The sequence below is a fragment of the Pteropus alecto genome, unplaced genomic scaffold (genome assembly GCF_000325575.1).
Source record: "Pteropus alecto unplaced genomic scaffold, ASM32557v1 scaffold46, whole genome shotgun sequence".
NCBI classification, from domain to species: domain Eukaryota; kingdom Metazoa; phylum Chordata; class Mammalia; order Chiroptera; family Pteropodidae; genus Pteropus; species Pteropus alecto.
Window position 1 is genome coordinate 2,656,155 of NW_006439231.1, and position 27,024 is coordinate 2,683,178.

General features: G+C 31.6%; 1 protein-coding gene and 1 pseudogene across 1 annotated transcript in view; one reads left to right on the forward strand and one right to left on the reverse strand.

Moving 5' to 3' along the window:
• LOC112483518 (ephrin type-A receptor 5-like) overlaps positions 1-26,678 on the forward strand; it is a 60,047-nt gene extending 33,369 nt beyond the window's left edge. The window contains exon 3 of the mRNA XM_025050044.1: positions 25,894-26,678. Within this exon, the coding sequence (XP_024905812.1) occupies positions 25,894-26,625 (732 nt within the window). The 3' untranslated portion in view covers positions 26,626-26,678. The remainder of the gene's footprint in view (positions 1-25,893) is intronic.
• Positions 7,744-7,858, reverse strand: LOC112483533 (annotated as a pseudogene).
• Positions 26,679-27,024: the final 346 nt, after the last annotated feature.

The following is a 27,024-nucleotide window of genomic DNA, read 5'->3' on the forward strand; positions in this document are numbered from 1 at the left end:
CTCTCTCTCTCTCTCCATTCAATGCTTTCACTAAGGCAGAAGTGATAATACAAATTGCTCAGCCTGGGATATCTGTCTTCTAGAGCTTAGTTGTTTCTTTGTGAGCTCATACCTCGTCACACTTTACCCCCAAATCATCTGATTTCTCTCTTCTTAACTCCCAAAGGATTCATACAGATTTCTATCTCTAGTGGTTAGCCTAAATTAGTTAAAATACTCCACCTTCCATTCTCCATATAACCCATCTTAATGCTAATCATTTTTTCAAGGCCCAACTGAGGTTATGCAAAATGAAATCTTTCATTACCACCCAGAAGGATGAACATTTCCTAGGCTGAATTCATATAGCACATACTGTGTATTAAACACACTACAAATTATATATGTAAAATGTTACCTATTGTTTCTATGAATACTTAGAACATCTCCAATGTAAAGACCTTCGTCTTTACTGCGAGCATGCCGCCCTATGCTTCAAATATAAATTCACATTAACTATATCTGTTACTGATAGATACATTATTAGACATCTAAATCTTTAGGAACTGGTGGTTGGTGGACCCAAAGGCTACACATTGTTAGCTAAAAATAGAATAGTAAAAAGACACATCGAAGTTCAGATTTTAGATGTTCATATTTATTTGGTGTCATGCAAGCTTGAGCCAAGAATGCTTTATTTAATTATACAACTTATTTTACCAAAAGACATTTACATGCCAAGTGCTGAGATTAAATTGATAAACAGGACTCAGTTCCTGTACTCAACTATCTAAATAGATAAGTTTTGAATGAAGTCCCCTAGAGTTGTAAAATATACAACCTGCATGCACATATACGCAACTCTGGGAGCCTCTCTTTATTGAACTCAATCCATAGTACTAATTTATATAAATATTTACCTCCTTGGAGAATCTGAAATCAGCTAATCTTGATTGTAAATCTGGCTTCACTTCTGACTACCTAATATGTGCAAGTTAGTTAATCTCTATCTCCATTTCCTTATCTATAAATTATGTATATAGTACTAACACTGCACCAGATTCTTATCAGGATTAGAATGAGATAATGGTGCAATATTTTGAACAATGCCTGGCCTACATTAAGGAGTCAGTGTTTGATGATACTATTATTTTTCATCTTGGCTTCTGTTCTCGGTTTTTATTTTAATTTTTATTTTCCCCAAGAGGTACATAATGACCTTGATAGACTTATAAGATCATTGTGTCTTGACTGTTATCTTATTCTCATCTGTATGTTTGCACTAAACTGTAGTTAAAATTTAAAGATAGAAAAATAGATCCACTTGTTAAATAAAGCATCTAGATTCTTTATTAATAAAGACTTGAAAGGTTTTACCAAGTCATCTGGCACTTTATTTGGTAGTAGATATATAAAACATTTAATTGTTTCTCACTGATGAACATTTCAGTTTTACAAATCAAAGCAGGAAAGCACACTAATTGTAGCAAGAAACAAAAATTCAGTGAAGGAAGGAAACAATTACTAAAAATAGAATGGTTTATAATTTTGTAGATTGGTGGGTGCTGTAATCTGAAGGTGTTCCCACCAAAATTTATATGTTGAAATCCTAATGCCTGATGTGTTGATATTTGGAGGTGGGGCATGTGGGAGGTGATTAGGTCATGAGAGTGGAGCCTTCCCCAATGGGATTAGTGTCGTTATATAAGAGGCGCTGGAGAGCTAGCTAGCGCCCTTCCGCTATGTGAGGATATAATGAGAAGTCTGAGGCCTGGAAGAGAGTCCCCAGCTGACTGTGCTGGCACTCTTATCTTGGACTTCTAGCCTCCAGAACTGTTAGAAATAAATTTCTATTATTTATAAGCTACCCAGTCTGTGGTATTTTGTTACAGCTGTGCAAAAGACTAAGACAGTGGGCTTACACAAATCTATGAAAACTTAATACTCTGAAAACCGTTTTGTATGCACCTCTTTACTTTAATCTGGAGCAGGAGTACAATGATGGATTTGAATACAGAATATTTATACTAAATAAATATTCTTTATCTTCAAAACAACTTACGTGTTTTTCAGCTTTTTCTCTTAAATAGAATATGGGGGATTACTTCATTCAAAATAAAATAGTATGCTGACAGGTATAGTTTATAAAAGGTGTTTTAACTTTGTGAGTTGTCCAGATAACTAAAGCCGATTCAGTTATTTATTATTCTGTGGTCAAATTTCAATTGTTTTCAAGTAACATAAACTGACTTCAGCTAGCTTAAGAGAAAGAAAGGGACTTAATGGTTAACTCAAAGAACCTGAGGTCAATTGAATTTTTGAAATGATGAAACCAAGGGATTAGGCAAGCTTCAATGAATGAGGTAGTAGTCACCCTCTCTCTGGTTCCTGCTTCTGACCAGTCATTTCTTCATTCTTTACAAACCAGATTTATCTGCTTTACTTTGCACATTGCTTTCCTACAATTACAAATTTGATCCCCTGTATTTAAAAGAGTAACTCAAACTGACTGAGAACATTTCAAATTCCACATTGATTTTCATGGGTTCTACTTGGTTCATATGTCTGTCATTGATGCAAACGTCTGTAGCTGGGTTGGGAGAGGAGGATAAGATCATAAGTAGCTCAGTGTAGCTGTAACTCTTGACGGCCATCTCTGCTATCAGGACGGCAAGTTAAAAAAATGTATCTGGGCTTTATCCCAATTAGTGTCTCTTAGGAATTCTTATGAGCAAGCATTTCCCCAAGTATAAAGGTGTTTTTTTAATATAAAATTGGTTTAGTTATAAAAATATTTGCTAATGTGAAATACTTTATCATGAAAATTTACAGTGAATTGAGTTGTTTTCAGTGTATAATTTTCATCATGTCTATAAAGCTTGATTTCTATAACACATATGAATTTTATCCAGCTTTCAATAATTTTAAGTGGGATATGGGTATTTTATCATTTTATTTGATAATCATGTTTAATTGATCTATACGGCTTATTTAAAATATTAGTATTACTTGTCTCACTATTCTTATATTTTAGACTTCATTGTAGCGACTGATTTTACATCTTTTGGTCATCATCATTCTTTTCTGTAGCACAGTTTTCTCTGTGCCTCCATGCTACTTTGTCTGCATATTGCTGTCTAAATCTAGTTATGAGTAGGCATAAAACTAATAGCATCCTATTAGCTCATTGTTTCCTTAGAGCCCAAGAAAATCACCCTTGTGATTGCTGACCTAGTTCTGAAAGTCCCTCCACATCATCTAAAGTCAAGTGTCTTGCTTAGAAGCAATTTATAGATATAAAAATGTAGAAACAAAAGAGGAATACGATCTTTACTATTGATTAATATTGCTTTTCTTATGTGGAATTTCCTTACATGATTACAACACTTCCAAAATGTTATTATGAATATTTAATGCCATAGGTTATGAATCTGAATTTACTCAGAAAAAATATTCCAATTTAGCTTTATTTCCTAACATTTGATCTAGAGCACAGATAGTGCAAATGATATACATATGCTTCATGAATATTTAATTTAATCCTTCATGTATTCCACTCTACATTATACACATCAGGACAGGACAGCTGCCATGGATGTTGGAGAAGTTTTATTTTAAACAGTTTTGTATAGTTGGGCATGCACGGACATTTAGTTGATGATAACATGCAAATATGTAATAAGCCAATGAGTCACAGACTCTGGTTTGATTATAAATTATTCAAATAATGCAAGATTATTCAGTTAGTGTCACAAATCCTTCCAGTCTGCACAATTAAAGGCATAATGGCAAGTATAATCCTGAGAGATAAAGCCATTTCATTAAAGAAGCTTCCCTGGTTTAGTGTTTGCTTTATTTTGATGCCAGATTGAATAATGGGATTTTTAAAGTAATTTAACAGTAGTGATAGTATATTGCATTTATATCACCTTATAATTTGGTAATACTTTTACATTCTTAAAATATATAGATTAAGGTTTTTATGATCAAAACTAAGATAATTCAATACTAATATCAGGAAAATTAATGTGATTTCAGAGGAGCATTAAGATGTCATTAATCTGAAGGCAAAAGGCAGCTATCATGTCATCAGATATTGATAGTGCTTTCTAGCTAGCCAGTCATTGGTGTTTTTTGTGGAGCATTATTTATTAGTGCACTGAAGTTCATTTCTGACATCTTTATATATTGTGTTTTCCTTTGAAAGTAGAAATGAGAATGAGGATACAAAATCATACACACAATCGGTAAAACATTGAAATGGAAATTCTCTTATGTACTCTCTCCCCATTTTCAAATGGACAATTTAAGGCATAGTTGTGAAAAAATAATAAATTAACCATAGGATTTTATTAAGTTGGGGTTCTTTATAGTATTAGAAATATGCTCAATATTTTCTAATACTTTTTAAGAACTTTTTAAAGTGGATTCAGATAGTATAAAGCTATGAAAACCACTACCACAAAAAAGCAGCAGTAAAAATAACAACAAATAATAATAACAACATGTGTTTATACTGAGTTAAATTTGAGTTTTTCCAAATGTTAACTATCTCAGTAAACTTATCTATTAAAAAAGAATTATTAGTAATTATTAAGATTCTGTTAATACTCATATTTTATGCTTTTATGGTTTTGACTTTAATTTGAAATCTGACCAAATGAGCAATTATAATATCGACAAAGGTGTTAACACTAGAATTAGTTCATAGTTGGAGTTTGTGTGAATCTAATGAAATCACTTTCATGGTTCTAGGTGGGGTGGTTAAGACTGAGAACTGAGATGTGAATTGATAAAGTTTGAGAATTTAGGCACTGCTATGGACCGAATGCTTGTGCACCCTCCCTATTCACATGTTGAAATCCTAACCACCAAAACTAGGGCATTTGGGGTGGGGGTCCTTGAGAGGTAATTAGGTCAAGAGTGAGGAGTCCTCAGGATAGAGTTATAATAAGAGGTAGGGGAGAGTTTGCTTTCCTTTTTCTCTCTTCCTCTCCCTCTCTCCTTCTCCCTCTTTTCTTCTCTCTCTGTCTCTCTCCCTTTTTCTCCATTGCCAGTGATAAATTTCAATATCAAGCCATGTTTTACATAATGCCTCTTTTCAAAATGTAAAATTGTTACTCAAAGTTTGACTTAGCTATATGTGATATTTAGTTAACATTTATTGAAATACATTCTTTAAATAAATATTAAAATAACTGCTAACAAACTTACATACTAGGATCTGGATGTTGCCTGTGTCAATTGATGATACCAAAATCAGCTTTACTTATTTTTAACTGTAAATTGAATCAGTTATTAATATATTGTGGACAATTTCTTGTCATGTAGTTCCAACCACAGCGACAAGGAGATTTTAAAATTTAGCTCATTTTTGCAATGGCCTCCTTTTGTGAATTAGGTCAAGTAGGTCAATTACTAAATCTTTCTAGAGGTGAGAATATTGACTTAACTCATAGGAGAACTGGGAGAGAAATATTAAACACTGTTTAAGTGACATCTTAATATTCCTGAATGTGATAGCTGGAATAATTTGATGACTGAAAAACATATCAGTTTACCTCTTTTATTACTGTATGATTGCCTCTGCACATGAAAAGAAGTGAATATGTAACATGTGAAATATTTCACAGATGTGTTTTTTGTATGCTCATGTAAAACACAATTATTTTTTTATATTTTATATGATAAATTGGCAATCAGAAAAAGAAATCTATAAGGCACAATGATTCTCTTTACATGGATTTCTCTTCCGTTATCTTAGTCTATTATTACATTTAGTAGATTTTCTTCTACAACATAGCTCTATATATTTCTTTTATATTAAATAGTTTATGTATGAGAGGATATACTATAAACCTTAATTCAGTACTGGGGTTACCTTTCATGGTTTCGGAGCATGCCTGAAACCTCGGATAGTACCAAACTCTATACATACTGTGCATTTTCCTATACATACATACCTATGATAAAGTTTAATTTTTAAAACACAACTAACAGGAGGGTAACATATACAGCATGAACATGCTGCACAAAGGATGATTCACCTCTAGGGTGGGATAAAAAAGGCAGTGCCAGATTTCATCACGCTACTCAGAACAGTGTGCAATTTAAAACTTAAGATAGTATTTCTGACTTTTTCCATTTAATATTTAGACAATGGTTGACTGCTGGTAACTAAAACTGCAGAAAGCAAAGCTGCAGATAAAGGGGGGACTACTGGATGTTCTTTCATAAGGAAAAATCCTGTTTTCTTAGTTAACTAAATCTTAAATACCATTAGTACTATAGTTAAAGAACAATCATGAGCAATAAACACTGAAATCTGCAGTGTTATTTTATCTATGCCAATGACTAATTTTTCTGCAGCAGTTGTTTTTAAATGCCCATTTTGTCTACTTAATTTGTTAAGTCCCTTTCTCAATGAAATTATTTTCAATAGTTTGTGCCCTCAAAGACATGTACTTCTGAATTTATTAAAATATTATGAAAGATATAACAATGGAGTTTATTTTGCTATGATTGTAAAAGGAATTTTTAATAGCAGCAAATGAAAATTCTTGTCTTTGTCTAGAATGAGCAAGTTACACATCCATCAGTGTGTGGTAACCATACTCTTCAGTGACTTTGTGAATCACTGATATGAAAGACATTGAAGAATGACAAGTAAACCTAAAAGCATTCAATTTTTGGTTTTGAAATGTCAATATGTTTTTCTGTTCTTCTGATTCTTTATCTTTTCCTGTAGAACAGTTCTTTTTACTTTACTCTTACCTCTATCATAAGTCTTTATAGTTTTTTTGGCCAGATTCTTTTTTCCTAGTTTCTGGTCTATATTATGATTGGTGATAATGAAAGGTGAGGCTAGCTATTAGACCATGGATTTTAGCATGATTTTTTATCTATTATTTATTAGTTACTGAGGCTGCGAATATATGCATTTTTAGCATTTTTTGAAAGGTTTCTTGGAATTGAGTAATTTTGTCAAATAAATCCTTAAACATTCATTGTTAATTATAATAGTTGCTGCAGCGCTATCAAGCATGTGGTTGTTAAAGCACATAGTTCATTTATAAGAACCAGATATTCTGCATTGCAATCTTTAATGTAATTTTATTAAGATTTTTTTGTTATATTGTTTTATGATACTCATTATAATAAATATGATTTATTGACATTAGATGATGAGGCAGAAATATTTCTATTCAGGCAGTCATATGAAGCCATCGATCAAAGTTTTTATGCCTCAGTCTCCATGGAGTGGTTATTCTAAATATGACTAAAATTTTAAAACCCTGGAGCCTTTTACCTCATATAGCCATCTTGGAAAGCTATAAGAGAGACTTAATATTTTCTTTCTAGCATTTAACAGCACAAAACCAGCATTCTATTCTATTCTATTCTATTCTATTCTATTCTATTCTATTCTATTCTATTCTATTCTATTCTATTCTATTCTATTCTATTCATCTCACTATTATCTGCTTTCTATGATAGCATACCAGGTATAAGTATAATATGAGAAACATGTAGTTGTCTTTTTTGTTCACTGCTGTGTCTCCAGAGCATAGTAGGTGGTCAGTATAATTACTGAATGAATGAATGAATAAATGAATGTGTTATGAGTAGTTATGCTGTTCATCAACCATTGATTTAAAAATTAAACTCAAAGCATTCCTTAGTTCAAAACTTGCAAACTACCCTCTATTATCACTATTGTTTCATTAAAAAAGAGAATTTTTAAAAATTATTTATTATTATTTATGCCTACAGCACCTGGTCTTCCTAGGTGGTCTCCCATTCAAGTACTAACCAGGCCTGACCCTGCTTAGCTTCCAAATCAGACATCGGGCTTGTTCAGGGTGGCATGGCCGTAGACCATGGACTGTAGTTCCACTGGAGTGTGAATCCAGGACCTTCCGCGTGTAAAGCAGACGTGCTGACCGCTACACTATGGAACCATGTCCAAAAAAAGAGAATTCTAATACCAAAATAATAAGCATAAAATCCCCAAATAAAGAATAATACATTACATTGAACAAATTTGATTTTATGAATTATCTACTACTTTTTAAAAATTGTTTTAAGAATTAGTGAAGACTTTATCATGGTCCATTGGCTAAATTTGGGAATGATGTAAAGTTGGTATCTTCATTTACGAAGTGGAGAACTTGACTTCCTGTGCAGGGTTTTTTCAAATCATGTTTCCTCTGCATTGAACACACTTTGGCTAATTCATCCAGGTTCATGTGTGCACAAATGAACTAAATTAAAGTGACTGTTTTTCTAGAAAATGTTTAATCTGCTGTGGTATTTATCATTATTTCTAACTCAGTATATCTACTCAGACCCTATTTGGCAGATTTAATCAAGAACTGTAATAAGTTTACATTTTATATTTGAAAAATATACCAAATGAAATACTGTTTAGACTTGATTTTAAACAAAAAAAAATTACTTTTCTGTAGAATAAAGCAAACTGAACAGAACACAGTAACATAAGACTTAACATAAGGATGCCTAGAGCAAGTTGGGCCTGACTGAGTAATTTTAACCTTAACATGCTCGTCTAAGGTTTAATCGTACTTCTTAAGCTTGAGAAAAATAGCATCTGGGTGAAACTTTAATCTGAGAATTTAGTGGACTGTAGTCTGTCTTTCATACTCAGAGTGCTGATGGTAATGTTCATGTCCAGTGTTCCTTCTCTTTGGTTTTCCAAATTCCTAACACACTCAGAAACACAACATACAGACACATGGGCACACACAGCCTAGTATTAGACATGGAAGAGCACCAGAAGATACCTAAAATTAAATATGTCGACATGCTAAAAGCCCTAGTATAAACATTACGTGCTAGAACCCTATGGGAGAGTTTTTGGGAATAACTCAATATTTGAGCTCACATTCTTGTCCCTGGGCACCTGATTATATTTCTAGTTCTGGATCTTAATTTTTTTCCTGGATTATGATTTCTGAACCCTCACTTTGTTTTTGATGCCTTCATTCATTTGCTCAATGAAATAACATTTATTATAAACCTGTTCTGTACTAAGTACTGTTTATATTGGAAACTTCGTGCTGCTCCTAGTCTAATGGAGAAAACAGGCTGTAAATATAAATTGATAAACATTATCTCCCACTTACTATGGGGCCAGTGACTGTAATTGGTACTGGAGAATCAAATATAGATACTTTATCTCCACTTTCAAAAGGTTTAAAATCTAGAATCACTATACCAATACCTTTGTTAGCTCCGTCTTGCTCTGGCCACAGTAGTATTTGCCACTTCTGGGTCTAGGTGTCTTCCAAGTTGGTGCATATTGTCTTAGCCTGAATATGTAAAGAAGGAAGCAATTTGTGTAAACAAGTGATGTTTCCTAATGTATTTATTTCATCTTTTCTTGTTTAACCTTGTTAAACATGATTGCAGTGTTCATTATTCAAACTAGGCTATATTCTGGTTAAGGAGAGAGTCATTTTTCCAAGATCAGTGCTTGAGGTTAGCAGTCACTCCATTGCTTTTTCTAATGAGTTTCAATAGATCGTGGAAGAAATGGTGACTTACTTCATAGATTAGCTACATAAGAATGTTTGGTTGTACATATGGAAGTATTGAAGCATGTTCCTCCCTGAATATTCCTCACTTTTTGCTTTTCCTCTTTTCTGTCTCTAAGAGGGAAAGACCATACTACTTTGTATTTTTCCATTTTTCTTCCTTGTATGAGGAAGGCATTGAGGCCTTTATAAATTTATGCAAATCAATTATCTGATTCCTCATTACCTAGATTTTTTTTTCTGAGTAAATGTCTTTAAACTTTTCTTTGTTGCAGAAAATCTTAATTTCATTTCTGTTTTAGCATATTGTTAGCCAAAAAATTGTGTGTGTGTGAATGTATGTGTGTGTGTGTGTGTGTGTGTGTGTATGAAACCTTTTGAGAGCTGAAATATTATTTTTACTTTGATTCTTACAAAAGAAAAATATTATATCCACCCATGGATAGATTTTGAATGATTGTCCATTCTGTGTAACTGTCATAAAGTGTAAAGAATAAAGAGAAGAAATATATAAATTTTTTAAAAAAGTAAAATATAAGATATCTCAGCTTACTGAACCTAAAAGAATGACAACCATTTGTTTACAGGAAAAAAAAAAGCTGAATAGGATGCAAATTCATGAAGATATATTGCATCGATTTGATTTTTGATATATTTAATTCAACTTAATTTCTTTCTCTGTATATACAGACTTGAAACTTGATCTTAATTGGACCTCTTACTAAGACATGGTATATAGTTCAGGCCATTGCATTGAATTTTCTAGAATGTTGGCCAGAATCAATCTCAAATAGTAAATTTTGGAACTTAAATATGTTCAAAAGTCCTGAAGTTAAAAAAAAAAAATTATAGCTAATGATGATGAGTTATTCTTATAAACACTCAGTTAAGACTCCTAAGAAATGTGCTTGGGATGCAGGAAAAACTGTTTTTGTCAGATGACAGAAGAATAGGCTGCATCCTCAAAGGAAGGTTTGCTATCTAATGTTTCCTGAGTGCAAATGGTTTTAGTGATTTTCTTCTTGGAATATTTGAAAGGAAGAATCAATTCAACTAATATGTACTAAGAACTCAAATATTGTGCTCAAGGATCCAAAATATGAATATATAGTATTCTTTTTCTCAAGGAACTTTTTGTTTATTTTGAGAAGCAGGTACACTATAAATATATATAATTTGATATACTGTAAGCATCCACATTTATCTGACATTTTTATAGAAAGCTGGCTAGACATTAGGCTCACCAAAGAAAGGCCGTGTAAGTGGTGAGAGATAAAGAACCGAGACTCTGAAGTGATATTGCCAGAATCATAACTTTCCTAGTTTTCCCATCTAAATAATAATAGCTTCCTTATTGGACTGTAGTGAAGATAACATATGTTAAAACACATAAAATACTTAGGAACACTCTAGGCATATTTTAAGTTCTCAGTAAATTTTAAATTATTATTACTATATGTTATTAAAATACATATTGCTGGGTCCCAGGGTTCTGTAGGTTGTGTGTTGTTTACAAGAATCTGCCCACCAGTGGTGGATATGTTACAGCTGGTAATTAAACCCATGTTTGGAAATTTCTGTTGTAGGTCATCCAAATTGTGCAGAGGAATAAAAGAAAGGAACTTTGCACTAGTATTATTAATTAAAACAGGAAATAGAATAAAGAGATACTAATATGGATAAATATTTTAGAAGGAAATGAAAAGAGAAAAGAAAAATGAAATAGGTTTTACATATAGAAATATTATTCTTAGGTTTTCTGTGTATATGTATGCATATATATGTATATTTTTTAATGTAAGCATGACCTTTTTAAATTGAGTGGAAATTCTGTACACATAGATACTTACCTAGGAAAACCTGGAATATATATATTAGACTCAGTCAGTACATCTCTTACTGAATGTTTAATTCTGTCAGCTTTAAGGTATTTGAGTTGAGAAAAAAATGAGTTAAGGTGGTTTAAATAGAAAAAAAATGGCCTCGGTCATTATTCATTTTTCATTTAGAGATACACTTTCAAGACCATGTTGCATAAATAAATTTCAGTTATTTAATATCAATATATAGCTTGTATAGTTACAATTTTTATGGTTACTGATTCTACTTTAAATAAAATTTTATATTCTATTATTAAATACCAAGACCTCTCTTTTAATGTCTCTCCTCTAACAAAGATAGTCCAGATTTTTTAAAAAATGCTTAAACCTATGTATGTATGTATGTTTATCTAATATTGGTTTGTGAAAATCTGAGGAAACTTAACTCCTCAAATATAACTTGCAATCATTGTTAAAGACATCATTTTTCAGTTACATAGAAAAAAATTGTTTATCATAAATTAGTGTAAATACCTCTGAAGTGTAAGGTGCCATCAATGCTATACAATATGCAAAGAGCTGGAAGGTTGTTGATATGATGCATTTATTCTTCCACAGGCCCTATTGTGGCAAACTTCTATGATTAGGACAAATATTATTTTACTCATTTATTAATTATGAGTGGAATATCTCAATATGAGAACTTATCAGAATTATAAATACAGTCATCTTCTATGAATATAAGTGCTACTTTGTCACTGAATATGAGAAAAACATTAACTAGCACATTTGGGGCACATTAGTTACTCTGTATAAATCATTGCAGAAATGAACTATGTCAGCAGTAAGGTTATATGAAACCAGAAAGTAACTTCATAGGGTAAGATCTTCAAAAAAGTATTTATGTCTTGATGATGCCACAAAGTGGTCAGCTCTAAAATATGTCTCCAAATTCTTGTGAAAATTAACAAATTAAAAGTACTCTGAGATCTTCAATTGAAGCAATAAATTTAATTATGAACATTATGATCTAAAAAACTTTTTTCTTTGCTTTTAAAAAATTTCCAGGAAGTATTCATATTGTTACATTTTATAATAATTAAATTACTAGTATTTTTCTTTTGATAGGATGTATTTTTTAAAATGGTTGTAATTAAATATGATAAAGGAATTATTGATACTGTATTACTTATCCTATATATATCAAGGAAACTTTTATATTTAGCCTTGTAACTTACCTTCATTTGGGCCAAATGAACTTGAGGGTGTGAACTGGAGTGGTGAGAGCTCATTTTCTTCCTTTGGAAGGTAAGTGATAGAGACTATGTATCAGTGTTTGAACTTTACATTTAGCCCAACTAATTAGATTTTGCCAAGAGAGAAATTTCAGATACCATTATATAATTTAACATTCTATTCTATGTGAAAAGAAAACAAACCAGTTAGAGCAAGCCTCAATATCACATGAAATAAATTGTACTTTTATTTACATAAATCACTGAAGTTTCTAAATGTTATGTTTTGACTTTTTAATAACATTTTGCAATTTCTGAGACTTCCATGAGCTTGCCAACTGTCACTTACCAGTGATAATTATGAACAGAGATACGCAGATAAGTGAAATTCGCAGTGAATCAGGTAGCCCTTTTTTTCACTGGATTCAATTCTTTTCATTATAAAACCTTTCCTGGAGCTGCCAACTCTTAACGACATTTGACAGAATTGAGTTAAACCTCCTCTTTCTTTACTTGCCATTCTTCTGGTGGGAGTTATTATTGAGAGGAAAAAAATAGTGGCCAGAGCAAAAGGCTGGCAACATTTCAGGGTTGACATGCCAAGTGTTCTTTGACTAAATTGCTTCTAGAAAAAAGGGAGAAATAACTCACTAAAAAGTTCTTGTTCTTTTGCTGTTAAGTCCCAGTGCACCACTGAGTAAAGCAATAAGAGTAAACCAGAGGGTTCCTGGTTTTCATTCATTTATTCATTCTTTCTTTCTTTCATTTTTTAGTTCTTATGTACTTACATTCAATCAATATGTATTGAATTTGTACAATTCTCCAGGCATAATTCTAAACATTGGGGATGTACAACCAATTGACAGCAAGTTTCTTTGTCATGTAGTGAATCTTTCAGAGCACACAGATATGTAAACTGGCAATGGATATAAATTAGGTATTATGAAAAATGTGTCACCGGGGAGTAGTCAAAATTTAAGCCACGATATGATATCCCATTAAGTTGCTGCACCTAAGCAATTATCAGTCAACACTATAATTTAGAATTTGCCAAAATATGTTCTATGGAATGTTCAATGGAATAGTAATATGTATTATGAATTTAAAAGAGTTATCTCTCAATACGAGTGTAGAAAATTGTATAATATATAAAACTAAATAGGATAATTTACTGCAAAGTTTTCCTATATGGATGTGTATACAATACAGATTTACTTTACACATGTGCATAGACTTCTCAAAGCTTTCAATTTTAGTATCTTAAAAAGAAATATACTAGGCAGGGCTCCATAGATATCTCTCTAAAGAACACTTCTTTTTCATGAAATATTTAAAGAGATTCTATTTGCATAGAAAATACTTGGAGTAACATTAATTTAATAACTACTTAAGCTTTAATTTAAAGTTAAGGAGAAACAAAAATAAAGTACGGAGTAGAGTCTTTGGGAATAAAATATATGGCTATGCCTTGGGAAGAATACCAGAGGGTCACTTCATATCCCCCTTTATTAGATTGCAGAAAGACTGTTTTCCCATAAATTCTTTGTCATACTTTGCGGGGCATTATGGTATAATGAATTAAAGATGAGTCTCAAAGTCAGATATATCTGAATTCATTTTTTTGCTGAAGTTTTTCATTAATTGTGTAACAGTTTCGCTTGGTCTTCCATTTCTTCTTTTCTCTGTGTGTGTGTGTGTGTGTAAAAGTTCTATACAAATTCATTACTTGTGTAGATTTATGTATTCATCATCTCTGCAAAACCAAACAGAAACAATAACACTAGAATATCTCATATTGCCCTTTTATGACCACATTCAAATCTCTCCTCCTATCTTATCCCCACCCCTTTACCTCTAAGCTCTAGCTAAGCAGTCACTAAGCTCTTCTCTACTTCTAAAATTGTGTTATTTCAAAAATATTATATAAACGGACTCATACAGCATTTAACATTTTGAGATTTATTTTTCTTACTCAACATAAGTATTTGGAGATTCATTCAAATTGTTGCTTGTATCAATATTTTATTTCTTTATACTGTTGAGAAGTATATCATTGTATATTTGTACCACAGTTTGTTTAATAATTCACCCAGCTGAAGATCTGAATTATTACCTGGGCCAATGCTAGTTTCAGGGATATTTAAAATAAAACTTCTGTGAACATACACATACAGGTATTTGTGTGAACGGAAGTTTTCATTTGCCTGAAATTAATAACCAAGAATGAAATTGCTGCATTGTATAGTAATTGCATGTTTTAATTTTGTAAGAAACATTGTTTTCTAGAATACTGTATCATTTTATCTTCCCACCAGAAATGTATGAGCAATTCAGTGTCTCCAAATCCTCATTAGCATTTGGTGTTGTCATTAAAACAACCTAAATTTTATCATATAGGTGTGTAGAGATATCTCATTGTGATCTTAATTTGAATTTCATTGATGGCTAATGACATTCAATATCTTTTCATACCATCTGCATATCCTCTGTAGTAATATGGCTGTTCATGTCTTTTGTCCATTTTCTAATTGGATTATTTATTTTTTTACTGGTTAGTTTTGAAGGTTAATTTTCCTAGATATAGAATTCTTGGTTACTTTATTTTTCTTTCAGCATTCTGGACATTTCATTCCACACTCTTCTGGCCTGTATTGCTTTTGCTGAGGAGGCAGCTAATTAACATAACCATGTTTTTCTTTACTTGATGAGTTGTTTTCCTCTTATTGCTGTCATTTTTTAATAAAATTTCTTGGCTTTCAGCAGGGTTACTGTAATGTGTTTAAGCATGGATCTTTGTGTGAACACTAACTAGATTCAGTTGGAATTTTGGATTTGTACATCGATATGTTTCATCAAATTTTGGAAAATTTTGATATTTAGTCTAATATCGTGCCTGTCATTTTTCCTTTCTACTGTTTTGGTATTGTCATTACATATAAATTGATATACTTTATTCTACAGGTCTCTGAGACCTTGTCCAATTTTTATGCAGTCATTCTCTAAGTTCTTCAATTTGATCCTTTTATTGATCTATTTTCATAAATGTAGCACATTTTTCCTGTTTGTTTATACTTTTTCACCACATGATTGTATGAATATAGTAAAACATAATTTATAGTTTTGTTTTATTAAAGTGCAGCAAAATGTTTTATTGTTTTTAATTTTCTGTTTTCCCCTCATCATCTGTATTTGAGATTTCTATATAAATGATTTAATGATAATTCTTGTATAGTGATTTATAGTATGAATATAACACATTTCTTTATTCCTATTGATGATCATGTAGATGGTTTTTAATATTTGGCCTTTACAATGTTAAAGGTACATCTTGGCATAGGTATCCCTAGTCACATATGAAAATCCTGGTTGAAATTTTTCTTTTAATTTACCATGTATTGTCAAATAGCTCCCCCCAGTTAACTACCAGTATATATTCCCACCAGCCACATCAAAGAGTCCTTGTTTCCTATAGCCTTTCTAAAATTCGATTCCATATCTGCCTATGTTTCTCCTAATAAACATGCATTTAAATGTAAAGAATTTTCTTATTTTCAGTATAACCAGCCAAAAGTACAATAGAAAAAATATTATCAAAGAGGTTGAGATGTTCAAGAGCCTATTTTGCCATCCTTTCTAAGGACTGTTAGTTATCCAACAGGAAACACACACACACACACACACGCACACACACACACACACACACACACACACACACATTAGTTATATAACACACAGAGCAATACATAAAAGTCAGGGATGATTACTTCCTGCAATTATGGATATCATATTTATAATATCAAGAGTACTATTTGCTCACCTACAAATAGATATGCAAGTACCAAATAATGCCTAAGATTCATTAGGCTAAAAAATTCTATATTTCTCTGCTATAATTAGACTTATCTGTTATATGTATTTGTTCTACTTATGTTTCCTATTATTATAATATGTAAAAGGGATTATGTTGATAAGCAGAGAAAAAGACAGTTAATAACTTGTTTTAATTTTAAGGTTAACATCACAATTCAAAACTAATTTTACTATTCCCACTTGTATTTAACTAAACTAATCAAAAAGTTTCAAAATGATAGTATAGGAAGCTAAGGAAAAAATATAGGTACAAGACTGAAGTAGGAAGAACAAATGTAAAATTTCTCTTTCCTACTTTTATAATCTCATTAATGCTATAAAGATTTTATATTTTCTAGAATTCTTAGCATTCTTAGAAATATTTGTTTTCACAGTAATTCTCAAATAAAGTCAATTAATAAAATGCAATAAAATACTTAGATTGAGCTGATAAACAAACTTTTTAAGAAATATTAGTCAATGTCTTCAAATAGTGTGTTCTACTGTAAAATTTTACATTCTAATATAGGTCAAAATTAAGTTTACATTAATTGAGTAATCAAAAACATGTAAAAATAAAAATGAAAATTTTGAATTGTCCTTTTAGAACTATCACTAAGCATTTTAAACTTTCATGTTAGCGTTTGGTAGGAAATGTGTACTTTTATTCATTGAACTATTTTTTGTTGAGATTTGAAAAGAAAGCTTTTGTTGAGATTTGAAAAGAAAACTTTCATGTAGCTTTGAAAAGAAAGCTTCCCCACAGAATTTATAGCTGTCTATAATAAGACAGTATTTATGTTAAAGAGACTAGTAATGTCACTCTAAAACTTTAAGTGTTATTGAGAATATACACATTTAAATAACACTGGGAGAAACATCTCTAACATCTCACAATGATTGTCATGAAGGAATTTTTCAAAGAGAGTGTGTGTGTGTGTGTGTGTGTGTGTGTGTGTGTGTGCGCGTGTTCACTGTGAAATCCTGAAGCAGGGGAAACATGACTTCTTAGATCAGATCTGAAACTCAATGGGAAATGTGTACTCCTGGTTAAATAAATATATTATTGAAAATAAATCTCTTTAGAAAGACATAAACTCACAGACTTTGTAAACTTTTGTAATAGTACACAAAAGACTATTTATATTACCACAGTTTTGCATGTTCTCAAATGTTGGACTGATGATCTTTTGGTATTACACGATGGAAGTATACAGTGGTAAGCTACTCTAGCTTAGGCATGGAGTGTGACAATAATGGAATGTGTAGTATAACATTAATGGTTTATATATCTATTTGTTTTTAGTTGCGTTTTAAAAAATATAATTCATGCCATAAAATCACTGACAAACTAGATTAATATGTACCATGTCTAATGGAACTGCTTTTTGATAAAACATTAATGAGATTATTTAAGATTTTTATTTAATTTATTAATTTGTTAATTTCAGCATGTATACTTAGCTCATTCTATCTTTTAAAATTATGATTGACAACTTGATAATTTGAAATTCATCTTCCTAAGTAAATTTTTCAAAGAAAAAAGATTTTAAAACCTTGAAGTATTCATGCCATATCATTTTATGTAATGTGAATCTATTTAATATACATTTTCTTAAAAGTGGAATAACAGTAAATACATAAGCAGTTATGATATGTACTTTTTTAGTTTTAGCTTATGTTCATCATAGTATTTTACTAAGAAATACCTTTTTTTGCTAGAATCTTAAACTTCTCTAATTGTGTATATTTTATATGCTACAGAGCTTATGATTTTTCCCCTTTTCCAATTTATTTCTTCTACATTGGATAATTTATTAAAAGAATAAATGAAGAATGAATCCATGTTATTTTTTCTCCCTTTTTAAAATATTCTTGCATCATTAAAGAGAGAAAAAATAACTATGAATTGTTTTCCGGGAGAAGAAAAATCTCTTCTTTGTCAATCATATTTAGTGTTGTATACAGATGCTCAGTTATTTATAGATTTAATTCCTGTGAAAATATTCATATAAACTTAAAAGTTTTACTTTGTTTCCTCAAGTGATTTTATTTCGTGAATTGAATTTGAGCAATTTTACTATTCCATGGTTTATAAAGTAATCGACTTCAGCTTTATTTCATACACAGAAAATTAATTGAATCACTTTTAGCAATATTGTTACATCATACTTATGAATTTTAAAGATCTTTTATACAACTCAAACTCCTATTTGAGACAGTCTTTTTTCCACTAACGTATTATTGAAAAAATGTAATACAATTGTTGATTTGAATGATGTTTGCTGTAAGTTGATACATTTTGTCATATTTATTTTACTGAAGAACCATAGATAGTAGAGATATCAAATTTATGAAATAGAACTATATTCTATGTATTTCATTCTTTCAAAACCATGTTGTCCTTGTGATTGTGCATAAAAACCGAGATGTTTCTGTTGCTCAATGGGCTGTGCATAGTCTTGATCCAAAAGTCAGGAAACTGATTAAAGATAGATGGGTTCTGGTAATTCCAAAAAACTGAGGCCCACAATTTTATTTTTTGAAAATATAAATATCTAGTTTATCAGATATTAAAACTTTCTCTTTTGTTTGTTAAAACAACCTCATTTACCGCTATATTTTATGCATTATAATTTTAATCCTTCTAAAGGAGAAAACATTGTTAATATCAGAGAGTTATGACCATAGACATTAATTTGACACTAATTAGTGTGTCAGTAGCTTAAGTCTCAGTTTACTTATCTTCAAAATGAAGGATTCTGTATGATTATGTCATGCATTTAGTGGGTAATGAGAAAATTAATTATTTTTAACGTGGATTGACTAGCTGTAGCTCTAAACTGTTCTTCCCGTACTATATTACCTTTGAGGTTTCATACACTGCAGGATCAACTTCGAATGATAACAAAATGTTTTTTGAAGCATTATGACCCAAGATGAAGTTTACTCTTCGATTTGAACCTCATTGTTTAAGCATTTGGGCAGCCACTGGAGAGGCTGGACAACTAGGAACTTATATTTCTACTCAACATGCACTGGTCTTACTGATAAAGTATTTATTTTTTAATGAGGACTGGCTTCTAATGGACAGTAACACATCAAAGGTAATAATAACACAGACAACAAAAAAGAAGCCTGTCCCTATAATAAGAAGATTCCTCACTTTTCTCAGCTATTAAGCATATTCCTTAGTCACTTACTCTTTGAGGAATTTCTGGCTTAGTTTTCTCAGAAGAAATATTAGATAATGGCAGATTTCTGCATGTACACATAGACAAATGAGCTCAATTGTACATTCAACAGGGAGAAAAAACATAATGATTTCTTGTAAGCATAGTGAGTCTTATAAAATGTTATAGGAAAGAATATTAGCAATCATCAGGCACCTGGGGAAAAGAAAAAATAAGCAATTCATTTAGGGCCTTACTTGAGTATATTTTACCTAATTTTAATCAGTAATGTGAAATAGAAAAAAAATGAAATAAACTAAAAATCTAATATCAAAAATGTAAATTACAATAGTAAATTAAACACTAATAAGAAAAACAAAAACTCTTTGGTATCTTTGACGTTTCTGATTTTTTATATTGTATTTCATCTGGTTTTGACAATAGCAGGGAACTGCCAAAAATTCTAGACTTTAGGTATTATAAGGTGGCAGTCAGAATGTTTCGTTCACTGCTTAAAATAAGGAAAGTAACTGACTGCCATATATGAGCACATAGTCAAACCATGTCCTAGGTGCTTTCTAAGATTATGCAGAGGTACTGCTCTTTTAAAAACATCAGTTAATTAAAAATTTGAAACCAGGATATCTTCAATGAAGTTAGCGAACATACTACACACATAGACACACACTAAATACCAAAATAAATACTATCTAACAATACTTCGAAGAAAATGGGAAGCCCAGAATTTATTTCTTGTTGGAGCATTTCAAAAAGAATTATACAAAATATTGTGATATTAAAGGATAATGAACAATTATTCCTGTATTCAAATAAGCATTTCTGTGATGAACAAGATCTTCCTGTAAAGTTTACTTGGGCATGTCAGAGTAAAGCTGGAGGCAGCTGATTCCTAGCCATATTTTAACGTCACTGTCAAAGAAAATCATGGAAATAGTCCTAATATTATTTGACTGAAATAGGAAATAAGGTGTCATGTCAGTAACGATATGCTTATCTTGGGCTTTTAACCTAGACAGAATATTGAAGAAAACTAGGGAGTGAAAAGTAAAAACAATATTTTAAAACATATCATACCAGTTTGCAGTCCCACCAGCAGTGTATGAGGGTTCCTTTTTCTCTGCATCCTTTCCAGCACTTGTTATTACTTGTCCTGTTGATATAGCCACTATGGAAAACAGTATGGAAGTTCCTCAAAAATCTAAGAATTGATCTACCATATGATCCAGCAATCCCTCTACTTGGTATTTACCCCAAAGACTTGAAAACATATATCTGAAAAGATATTTACACACTGATGTTCATAGCAGCTTTATTCATGGTGGCCAGGGCATGGAAGCAACTGAAGTACCCTACAATAGATGATTGAATAAAGAAGCAGTGGTACATATGTACAATGGAATATTACTCAACCATAAGAGATGAAATATCGCCAATTGTGACATGGATGGACCTTGAGATTATCATGCTAAGCAAAATAAGCTGGACAGAAAGTTGAAAACCACATAATATCACTTGTATGTGGGATATAAACCTAAAAGCAACAAACAAACAAGACAAGCAACAGATTCATGGACAGGGACAATAGACTAGTGGTCATCAGAGGGTAGGTGGGGAAGGAGGGAGGTAGATGGGGTAAAAAAGGTCAAATATATAGTGACAGCAAGAAATCTATGAGTGTTGAACATAAAATGCTATATATATATGTATATATATATGCCTTATTGTTGAATTGTACACCTGAAACTTATTGGATTTCATTAAGCAATGTCACCATAATAAAAATGAATGAATGAATAAATAAATAAACAAACAAACAAATAAATATATAAAATATGCTCAAAAATGACATATCTAAACTAACCTGGAAGTTATAATTGATAAAATGTATTGCTAATGGAAAAATAGTTCTACAGGTTAATATGGAAAAATTAATTCAGAATAATTGAGTGACTTATTGGAATAAGGAAATGTCTTCAATGCTTAGAGCTTTATACTGAAGACTAATTTTCAAAACTATGAATTCATAAACTTTTTAATTTGAATTTATGAAATTTCAGACAATTTAATTTGAATTTATGAAATTTCAGACAGTTCAATTTGATTGAACAAAATTTATTTTGTTCAATCAAAACAAAGGACAAATCATATCATTTATTTCTCATGTTTGAATTACTTCAAATTTCAAATTTCTTCATCTCTGGAAGAAAAGGGTTGTATATATGTTTGCTATTAATTCATTCCTTATAAAGTATTTACAGAGTTCCTTACTTTATATCCTGTGATGTCAGACTCTGAGATACAGTAGAGAAAAAGACAATCATGTCTCTACCATCATATCTGTGTTTCAGAATATAAGATATATAGGAAAGAAAGAGAGAAAAGAAACGGTGAGAGTGGGAGGGAGGGAGGAAGAGAAAGAAAAAGAGAGAGGGAAAGAAAGAAGGAAAGGAAGGGAAGAAGGAAGGAAGAGAGAAGGCTAGGGGAGGGAGGGATAATTATTTATGTTTACATGGTGTCTGAAAAAAAATTGAATTTACTTTCGACAGAGTAGGGTAGCAATCAGTGCAGTGAATCAAGGAATCCCACCCACATCGAGGGCAGAAATGTGGTGACAAGAAGGCAGAGGGGCTGCTCAGATGGTGTGGCTGGTCCTGTGTGAGCATGGGAAAATTCTTTCTTTGGTGTTGTCTTCAATTTCCTCATTTTGAAAATGAGGAGTAGGACCAGAACTTTTAAAACTCTTTCTGATGTTTTATATTAAATATTAGATGACTGAGATAGAGAGTTTCAATTCTCACTCTAGGCGATGTTGTTGCCAGTGTTCCAGTGATTGGGTCTCAGTTTATACATCTAGATATGTGAGCTGGGACTAAAAGTAGGGCTTCAGACTGGTAATCCTTACTCTATATAAAACCAATTGAGTATTTCTATTTAGGTCTCTAATACAAAGTTTCTCACTGCTGTCTTTTAACTTCAGTATATTAATCTCTGTGTAGAAACAAGATACATAGAAACACAATAAAGAAAACAATAAGGAAAGCAGAACTAGATAAATAGGCACCCCTGATAACTTGAAAAGTCAAAATCGCCCCTGCTCAGTTCGTGATTCTTTGTGTATTTGGGGACTTAATATAGGGGAGATTCTCGTCTAGCCTCTGTGTCTTGAATCAGTGTTTTTAAGATTGTGAAGTCAAAAGAAATGATCTGTAGGCTAGAGGATTGGAAATGAGAATGATGCTAATAATCTAAGAGACAATAGGAGCTTGGGGTGAGACACCTAACAAGGTGAAAGACAGGCAGGGAGAAACTAGTTCTTAGTGACTTGGACAGGAAAAGTTAGTAACTCCATGATACACATGTGGATATGAGAATAAATACCTTTTCTTTTCCATTTCTATGATTAATGTGGCTGACTTGTGATGCCTAGCCAGGCATGGGATTAGAATGCAAATGACTTGGACTTTTCAGTGCCCAGTGGGAAAAGGAGCAAGCCCAAACATCTGGGAGAAAAATCAAGCCACCCCAAGCTGACTATATAACCAGTTTTTAATCTTAAGGCAAATAAATAGGAATCAGGAGGAAACAAACACAGAGAAACCTGGGCTCGGAGGCTGGGCCTTGAGAAGTAGCTGGACCTGACAGACAGAGCTGCAGTGCCCGTATTTCATTCAGTGACCGCATGTCCATAATGCCCAGCACCTCTGCAGTAATCAGAGGATCAGCAAATACTTTTATTAAACCATGGATTATAGGAAATTGAATGGAACATATTGTGTTTTCTGTCTGTGCCCTTCATTATGTTACTGTAATCTCCTTACTATTACATTTGCAAAAGTGTCTAGGAATATACTTGCCACATTCTTAAGTTCTTGATGAGTGTTACTTTCTCTTCATTCTTTTACTTTTTCTTCTTAGATAAAATTCTTTACTGAGGCCAGCAAGACATCTTCTTTGTTTTAAAAGGAAGAAACTAGAAGAACTCATAGTTTTATTTCAGCCAATCTAAAATAAATGAAATAATTTTGTCCATTTCTTAGCATATTTGACTCAAAAGGAGCAGATATTTATGGGAAATGTGTACATATTACTCATTTGATTCTCTGAATGGCTTATGGCCACAATTATTTAAAATATTTCTATTCATTTATTATAAAAAAATGTGTGCCATCATTTATATTTTGGACACTTGAAAAGGAAATAAATAAAATACCACCATGATAAATTCTTATATCAAAGAAAATTACAGTTTTTCTCTTCTTGAGAATATTCATAGAAGCAAGACACTTATGTACATACTTTGAAATTATCACTTGAAGCAATAACTATTAATTTGTCTTGTCAAGTGCTGCTTGGCTTGCATTTTTAATATTTGCAGTACCTTAAACTTTGTTACAAAGACTGTAAATTGCTTGCCTTATAACCTTGGAAAATACTGCTATTTTAATTCTTTTTACTTGTTTGGTTCATTTTACTTGCCAGCACAGTCCTATTGGGATATATGATGAAGAAATAGGACTTCTATAATAATTTAAGGCCAACAATTTGAAATCTGTGTTTTGTATTGGAAGACTATTATAAAATGAAGGAAATCTAAAACAGAGATAATATTTTGATTTTTTTTGATGCTATTTTCCATTTTACTAATTCAGAGAGTATATATTTAATGAATTTTGTTACAGTAAGTTGATCATTTCTATTGTTTTCATTTGGTTAGTTGAGGTGCTTTTTTGCATGAAATATTAACCAATACATTCAGTAACCATTTATAAAAAAGAGATTGGTACCTGGATCACTTCAGGAGGAAATGTAAATAGTTTAATGACAGAAGGCTGGTTTAGAAAGTCAGAAGCTAAATAGAGTTTATATACATTTTGAGAGAAGATAACAGTGAGATTAAATGAAAAAATTAAGGCTTCCCATAACACCATAATGTGAAAGTTGTTAGGTGAGATAAAAATCTTGATATCTCTCTTGTGAATTTAAGAACTCAGCAGTTTTCTCTTATTATGACCTTTTACTTACGGCTGTCTGATAGCAGCTACAATTTTGAGAGGGGCCATCTGATATATACAATTTATTTGCATCTCTTGTGGCTCCATATTTTTCACATCATTGTCCATTGAACAGAATCAAGAAATAATGCTTTAATTTTATGACTAAAGAAATGAGATCCTGTGACATTTATTATCCATATTAATGTCTGAAATCACATTCTGGGTTTATTGAAAGCTAGTATGGTTTCATTGTTCTCTATGTTTCATGGTCATTTTAAAAGATTTTTAAAAAATTATATATAGTTTTATATACACAGATTCTATACCGGTTTAAGAAATTTTTAAGTTATAATAACATCTATGAAGAAAAAAATTGGTTCTATACTGTTCAGACAGTTGTTGTGGTACATTGATAGTCTCAAAACTGTAGTATTTTACTAGGAAAAAGATTGGTTTAGACCTTTGACCAAATAATATTTTGGAAGCTATATAATCATACTTCATTTTTCTACATTCTGTATATATTTAGAACTCTTAAGATTATTATGCATAAAATAATGCATTGGTAAGAAAGAATTAATGCATCCCAAGGATATAACAACATATCAGTGTTCAAAATGACAAGGCTCTCCATATTACTAATCTATAATTTTTATCTGTATTTTATATCTAAGTTTATAGTTGTGGATAAATTTATGAATAAACAGTTACCCAATTTGTAAAAGAGTCTTAAACAAATTAGTTCAATGAAATAAAAATCCATTTTAAACTAATGAATTTTCTTTTGTTTTGTTATATTAATATGTTATTTGTGATATGCCAGAATTAAACTTGGAACTCACATCACATTTTTCTTTCTTCTTTTTCACATTTATGCATTTTTCCCATTGTTGCCTTTTAAAAGATAGTTCTTTTTTATTCTAAAACTTTATCTACCCTGTTAGTTAATATACTTATTTCCAAATATACTTACTCCCAAATATACTTACTCTTTTATTTTTATACTGAAATATGTTTTTTTCTGTGTAATATCATTCGTACGTGTTCACCTTTGAATTACATTGGAGACAATGAATAATACACTATTATTTAATATAAAAAAGGAGTTTTTTAAAAAAATTCTTGCTATATAACTCCTTCGCCCAATACTATATATTGAGTCTACAGAAATTTTTACATCTGGATTTTTTTTTTATTATTATTATTATTTCTGATTATTTTCTAACTTTTTTTTTTTTAATGTATTTCTATTTTATATTATACAGTGGGAAGAGATTGGTGAAGTTGATGAAAATTATGCCCCTATCCACACATATCAAGTATGCAAAGTTATGGAACAGAATCAGAATAACTGGCTCCTGACCAGTTGGATCTCTAATGAAGGTGCTTCCAGAATCTTCATTGAACTTAAGTTTACTCTGCGGGACTGCAATAGTCTTCCTGGAGGACTGGGGACCTGTAAGGAAACTTTTAACATGTATTACTTTGAGTCAGATGATGAGAATGGGAGAAATATCAAGGAAAACCAGTACATCAAAATCGATACCATTGCCGCCGATGAAAGCTTCACAGAACTTGATCTTGGTGACCGCGTCATGAAACTGAATACAGAGGTCAGAGATGTAGGACCTCTAAGCAGAAAAGGATTTTATCTTGCCTTTCAAGATCTGGGTGCTTGCATTGCGTTGGTTTCTGTGCGTGTGTACTATAAAAAATGTCCTTCTGTGGTACGACACTTGGCTGTCTTCCCTGACACAATCACTGGAGCTGATTCTTCACAGTTGCTCGAAGTGTCGGGCTCCTGTGTCAACCATTCTGTGACAGATGAACCACCCAAAATGCACTGCAGCGCTGAAGGGGAGTGGCTGGTGCCCATCGGGAAATGCATGTGCAAGGCAGGATATGAAGAGAAAAATGGCACCTGTCAAGGTAAGATCTGCCTGTGTATCTGCAGGTGCTGCCTGCTTCATTTGGGTCATGTATATATAGTTTCTTGAATGATTATGAGTAGGTGACCTCTTACTTTGCTAATTTATGGAGATTATTTCTTTTCGAGTTTGATTTCTCCTCAGAATTTAAAATTTTCTGGCAACGATGAAAGATTTAATGTTATATTTTATTCGCTTTCTATATTTAATATTCTGTGTCTTACTTGCAATTTAGTAGTTCATATTCATTTTACTTTCAGAAATTTTATTTTTCAACAACTCAACCTAAGGGATTATTTCTTTGTAGGTAACTTTGTATGATTATTATCTGCTACTCTACTGCTATTTTCTCCTCATGGAGAGAAAATAGCAATCTATTTTCTCTTCATGGAGAGAAAGCAGCATTTTTACTTGCTATATAAAATTCAAATGCAAATCTTAGACGAGACTTGTTTTGGCATGCAAAAC